Source organism: Musca domestica, unplaced genomic scaffold (assembly GCF_030504385.1).
Source record: "Musca domestica strain aabys unplaced genomic scaffold, Musca_domestica.polishedcontigs.V.1.1 14, whole genome shotgun sequence".
NCBI lineage: Eukaryota > Metazoa > Arthropoda > Insecta > Diptera > Muscidae > Musca > Musca domestica.
This window is the reverse complement of record NW_026712192.1, coordinates 6,502,310-6,509,023: the sequence shown is the minus strand read 5'-3', so window position 1 is coordinate 6,509,023 and position 6,714 is coordinate 6,502,310. Positions and strand designations below refer to the sequence as shown.

Sequence of the window (6,714 nt, the reverse complement as noted above, 5' to 3'; positions counted from 1 at the left end):
TTTTCTGTCTTAGACTGTAGTATCCATTACGAACTTTAAATCCCAAATTTGAGACATTTCCGGTGCATAATGTCGCTTTAATTGCCAAAATACCGAAAATGGCGAGGTATCATTATATGGGGCTATACCAAAACGTGGACCTACATAGCCCATTTTCAATACCAAAAGTCCTGCAGACATATACATTTGAGTAAAATTTTATCAACCTACTTCTTTTCGTTCGGAATCTAGAGTGACGGATTGAGATCGCTAAATCGGGGGGTTTGTGAGGTTAATAAAGTATATTTCGAGGTGTTAAAAACGGAACGACAAACTTAATATACCCTCCATACTATGGTGGAGTATAAAATGGTATAAAAATGTGTTAGAAAATCGCACTGCAGATGGGATTACCGCCCGATCTCATATAAGCCTTGATTTGTACAAGTTATTGAATTATAGCAAACTCCTATTGTAATCGGTTAAATTTTGTCTGTACGTTATATTGTGAACAGGCCGTTTTCCCAGTAAAAAATGTTCCAAAATTATGTAATTGTTGTTTGTTTTGATTTTTTTAAAGAAATAATTTATAATTTTTTTTATTCATACACTGATAAAAAATAATTTTATTTAAACAATATTTTTAATATTTGTTATAAATAACTATTGTAAACGGCTAACAATACGGTTGCACTCAGTCCCAGGATTGTCATTGCGTTCTTGTGATTTATTATCGACTCGCTACCATTGCACAAATCACCTTGACAGAAACACATATAAACTTTTTTGTAATTGTAAATTGTATTGGCGCATCGATCCTGATTGTCGTCTGGTCCACGTTGTACACACATCCGTTGTATGGCCTGATCGTAATCTAGAAAAAAAAAAAGAAAAACGATATGTGGATGTGGATCAAATACTAAATCTCAAATTCATTATTCTTACCATCAACGGCATAAGTGCCACCGCCTTCAATTACTTTTCCGCACCAGCCCGATGCACATGGAATCGCAGTAACACCAGATTCTTTTTCCACATCGGTGGCATTGAATGTGAATGGGTCCTTACAGCTGCCTAATTCTCCACGGGATCGACATTGAAAGCAGCGTCGAAGTAATGCTGTAATAAGATGAAAAAAAAAGAAAATTTAAATGTAATATAAAGTACATTGGGAGATAATGTCGTTGAAAGTGGTGATGTGAGGTCTATGTGAGCTATGCGGAAATTGGTCAATAGAAACATATTCGTAAAACAAGATATTCGGTATTTTGATGATTTTAGCGACATTATTCACCGTAATTGTTTCAATTTCGGTATTTGAAGTACGTAAGGGATACTACAGCCTAAGACAGAAAATTGTCTGTGCAGATCCATGGTACAATGATATGAAGGTAGGGCTATGATACCATATGATATCAATTTTTTTCTTTATTTGTTTATGTATGTGTTTTCTTTTCAATAACAAAAAAAAAAATTTTCAGAAAACATTCAAATTCGGGTGTTTTCAAAATGTTTATTTCAACGTATGCATCGACAAAATCTAGAGTTTTGTAGCGAAATAATCCTTTAGAGATATATAGTACATGATTTTGAAAAGAAGTGTTGACCTTTCATTCAGTTATCGCGTTTTTCAATTATTTATTCAAAATAAATGCAACAAGTTGTTTGATTTTTTATTGTTTTGATACTATTTCTGACATTACAAGCCAAACAGGTAAACCTCTATACTTGCCATTTTTTCAAAGTTGACCTACCTTCTCTTCATTGTACCATGTGCAGATCCATGTCTTTGTATAGCCCCCATATAACGGTACCTCCCGATATTCGGTAATTTTATGATTTTAGCGACATAATTCACCAATTTTTTTTAAGTTTCGCATTTGAATATTTAGATGGTAGATTTGCAAATTAAAGTTGGTTTTGGAAAGGTGTACGAAAATTACTAAATGGTACTAAATTGGTAAATCCGAAATAAGCATCTAGTTCTCTGCAAATTACACACATCATAATATTTTTTATTAATCCAGGATGTGGTGTGAAGATGTAATATATGGGTCTATTCCTGGTACCTCCCCCAAAAGGGTAAAATTTTTGAGTATCCGTGAAGCTCATAAAACGAGAACTTAACATCCGATTCCATTCAGACTTGGTACATCTCAATATTTCCACCAACACAAGATCTGTTATAAAGATGGTAGAGATCGGACCATTCATTCTGGAACCTCCTCCACATAGAGTTCAAGATTTTGAAAAACAAAATGCTCACAGAAAGCGAGATAAGCATCCAACTCTCTTCAATTTTCACACATCCAAATATTTTTGCTACTACAAGATCTGCTGTGAAGATGATATAAATCCTCCTTCTGGTACCTCACCCACAAAGCGTCACAATTTTCAATACTTTTATCAGTAATAACTTACGAAACAAGTCGGCGATTCTTTACAGCTTACTATATCTAAATATATCTCTCGAAATGAATATGGATTTTATGATTTCGCATAAAATTGAATATAAATTTTCGATTTTCTTGTAATTTTGCCCATATAAATATTTTTATCTGTATTAGGTGGAGTATGAAATTTAATATTTCGGTCGAAATTATCTGATACCTCACACACATTTTAGCATTTTCTAAAAATAACATATATCATATAAAGTGAAGGAAGTAGTCGATATATAATCCAAATCTGGCACGTCTCAATATTTATATCATATTTATTTAGGTCCGATGCGAAATGGGCAATATTGACCATTCCTTCGGAAACTACTCTATAGAGGGTCAACAATTTGAATAGTCATAACAGAAGTCCAAAAATATTTTTATAATCTACTTGGGCTGAGGGTATATATCTGTCGGCAAATCCGACTGATTTTCTATAACCTGTTTTTAAAGAATTTGCCATTAAAACTTTGCGAAAAAAAAATTTAATTTAGAACTTATCTCTAATGAGTAGTTGAAACAAAAAGTCCCAGGGATTTGACAAAATGCTGCCATATTTTCCTTAAGGGTTCTTGGCAAACTTTTGCCAATATTGACACTCTATTTATTGGAGTAGACTCCAACAACTGAAATAGTATCATTAAAGTTAAATATTGGGTTCGCCCAGGCGAGTTCTCTTTTAATACACTTTGCCTTAAAATAATCTCTTTCAGTCACTCAATTCAAACTTTGACATTTCCTAAGCGAGAACCGTAAGAAATAACATTTAGAAAACAAGTAACGCACCTTCATTAAAATACCAAAGAAAAAACTACACGTTTGCATGTGTGTGCAGTCGTTGTGTTTACAGAGGCTAGTTCTTTTGCCAATGGGTCTTTCCAGAGGGTAAAGGAAGTGAGAAGTTAATCATTCGACATTGAGTATTTGAAGTGACAGAAACTACATTATTTGATGGTCTTATTACTCATAGTTGTACAAAGAAAACTCTGAGAATGACAAATAAAATAAACCCATAACAGTTATAATAACTTCAACAAAAAAATAAAAACAACAACAACACATAACATTAACACCACCAACAAGAAAGAGCAACATGGTACCATTTCGAATATATCACAATTACCAACATTGTACAGCGCACCAATTCACTTTTCCTCGTTTCACATAGGTATTGGTTTGTATGTGCCTTTGTATAATTGTAGGTATGTACGTAGATGTCTGTCTGCCTGACTTTGGTTAAACACAACAAAAGACTTCAACAAGACACGAACTTGATTTCTGTTGACCACTTTCCACAACCTTTTACTTTTCATTTATTTGGCCACTTACCATCCGATGAATGGAATAAACTTAAGACAATTATTATCACAGTTAATTGAACACTTAATTTGAACATTTTCGCGGTATTTATTTTCTATAAATTATATTTTCTTCTTCAAAATTGTATTTTCCATTAAATCTTTTGTGCAGAGTGGCAAATAAACATTTCTTTGACTGGTTCGATTGACAACTGAAACGTTTTGGTAATGCCACATTGTTAAAAGTCTTGCACGCCAAAAAGTGTTGCCAACCATGTATCGATAGTCATATTTGTGCTATGCACCGATAGGTGGTAGCATTGTAGAAATGTACGTTAAGTGACTTGCCAACAGTTCATCGAATAGTTGAGAACGGTTTTATCGACATTGATTGTAAGTCAATGACGTTCTTACCCTCGAATTGTAGATTACAATAAACAGATGGCGCTCGTCACAACACAATGAAATACTTTTCAACGTCTACCAATTAAAGACCGGAAAAAAGTATTATTTTTTCATCACAATTGTCTATAAATCACAATTCAATTTCTCTTAGTTTTTTTTCAGCACCAGTACCAGTGTTTTCTGAAAAACTTTTAGTTTATGTTCCAGAACTTGAAATAACCAAACATTCTAAATATCGAAACCATTAAGTAGTAAAGGTCAAAAGTAGGGCGGGGCCGACTATATAACATCCTACACCACTGTGCGTATTTAGTACACCTCAAGTAACAAAAAATTTTATACTAGGAATTTATGTGAACCTATGAATCAAATAACATTGATGGATAGGGCATGATATGACTTCGATAACGATTATATTAAAAACTATTTATTGGAGCAATAGATATACCGGACCGAGCTCCACCAAATTAGGTTGGATATGGAAAAATCTATTAAATTTGGGCTGATATTGCAAATATGGTGAACAATATCCGTAAAATCTGATGAAGATGTTTATCGAATCCATATAAACATCTAAACCGATCTCGGCAAAATTTGGCAGAGGTATTTTCAAGCAGTATCTGATGTCCGGTATCTAATATCATTATAGCTACATCTATTTTCTTCAAATTTGCTGTACTTGCTTTTAGACTGAATTCGGTCGGATGTGCTAAAATTCAGGTCATTTGGACATCGACGTTCTATCTTACAATATGACATCGACGAGTTATGGATAACCACTGGACACGCTATCAACGAGCACTTGAGTTGTCGAAGAGCTATCAAAAATCTATCCAAAAATATAGTTGCATTTCGAGTTTGGAGGGCATATTAATTTTGTTATTCCGTTTGTAAAATATATTTTTAAACCCCACAAATATAAATTTTAAACCCCACAAAGTATATATACTCATGATCAGCATGAAATTCTATGTCGATTTAGCAATGTCCGTCCGTCTGTGGAAATCAATCTAGCTACTCAACGAAATGAATTAGGTTGATAGAATTTTACTGAATTGTATATTATGTCTGCAGGACTTTTGGTTTTGAAAATGGGCCATGCAGGCCCACGTTTTGGTATAGCCCCCATATAATTGTAACTTCCTATTTTCGGTATTGTGATGATTTTAGCGACATTATTAACCGGAATTGTTTCAAATTTGCTATTTGAAGACCGTAATAGATACTACAGCCTATGACAGAAAATTGTCTGTGTAGGTCTACGTCTTCGTATAGCCCCCATATAACGGTACCTCCTGATATTCGGTATATTGATGATTTAGGCAACATTATTCACCGGAATTGTTTGAAATTCGGTATTTGAAGTTCGAAATGGATACTACAGCCTAAGACAGAAAATTGTCTGTGCAGGTGCATGTTTTCGCATAGTCCCCATATAACGGTACCTCCCTATATTCGGTATTTTTATGATTTTAGCGACATTTTTTACCGGAATTGTTTCAAACTTGGTATTTGAAATTCGTAATAGATACCACAGCCTAAGACAGGAAAGTGTCAGTGCAGAATCACGTATTCGTATAGCCCCATATAACGGTGCCTCCCGATATTCGGTATTTTGATGATTTTAGCAACATTATTCACCGGAATTGTTTCAAATTTGGTATTTGAAGTTCGTAATGGATACTACAGCCTATGACAGAAAAGTGTCTGAGCATGTCTGCGTCTTCGTATATCCCCCATATAACGGTACCTCCCGATATTCGGTATTTCGTGATTTTAGCCACATTTTTCAATGGAATTGTGTGAAATTCTACACAAGGAGTTCTTTGTGAGTACTTTACCGCCTGAAAGAGAATTATATATATGGGTCCACGATATTGTGTAGCCCCCATTTGACCCCCCGATATTCGGTATTTTGATGATTTTAGCCACATTTTTCAATGGAATCGTCTGAAATTCTACATAAGGAGTTTCTCGTGAGTACTTTACCCCCTGAAGGAGAATTATTTACATAGGTCCACGATATCGTATATCCCCCATATGACGGTACCTCCCGATATTCGGTATTTTGATGATTTTAGACACATTCTCCAATGGAATTCTCTGAAATTCTACACAAGGAGGTCTTTGTGAGTACTTCACCGCCTAAAAGAGAATTGTTTATATAAATCCACGATATCGTATAGGCCCCATTTAAGGTACCCCCCGATATTCGGTATTTTGATGATTTTAGCCACATTTTTCGATGGAATTGTCTGAAATTCCACACAAGGAGGTATTTGTGAGTAATTTACCCCCTGAAATAGAAAAATAGGTCCACGATATCGTATATCCGCAATATATCGGCACCTTCCGATATTTGTAACATTTTAACAGAATTTTTAATGGATTTTATTTTTTTGAAAATTTCTTAATTCGTTCCAAATGGTGGAGGGTGTTCAAAGTTCGGCCCGGCCGAACTTACTGCTTTTTTACGTGTTCCTTTATGACATCGGAAAAAATTCTTAGTAGATTTTTTCAGATTCAGGAACAGATCAATTTTTAATTTTACAATATTATCGTTTTGGGTGCCTACATTTTTTGCAAGAAGT

At 34.4% G+C, this 6,714-nt stretch overlaps 1 protein-coding gene across 1 annotated transcript; it reads right to left on the bottom strand.

Moving 5' to 3' along the window:
* Positions 1-532: 532 nt before the first annotated feature.
* On the bottom strand, positions 533-3,942 carry LOC101892114 (uncharacterized). Its single transcript, XM_005185829.4, has 3 exons — positions 3,750-3,942; positions 925-1,098; positions 533-853 (listed from the first exon to the last, which is right to left on the bottom strand). The coding sequence occupies exons 1-3, from the start codon at positions 3,814-3,816 to the stop codon at positions 633-635; spliced, it is 462 nt and encodes a 153-aa protein (XP_005185886.1). The 5' UTR covers positions 3,817-3,942; the 3' UTR covers positions 533-632.
* Positions 3,943-6,714: the final 2,772 nt, after the last annotated feature.

What these genes read in the sequence shown, in the direction of transcription:
- LOC101892114 (XM_005185829.4), bottom strand. Translation starts at nt 3,816, where the DNA reads ATGTTCAAATTAAGTGTTCAATTAACTGTGATAATAATTGTCTTAAGT. An exon ending in TTTATTCCATTCATCGGATG is followed by an intron (nt 1,099 to 3,749) that starts GTAAGTGGCCAA and finishes ATCTTATTACAG; the next exon opens with CATTACTTCGACGCTGCTTT. An exon ending in TGGCACTTATGCCGTTGATG is followed by an intron (nt 854 to 924) that starts GTAAGAATAATG and finishes TTTTTTTTCTAG; the next exon opens with ATTACGATCAGGCCATACAA.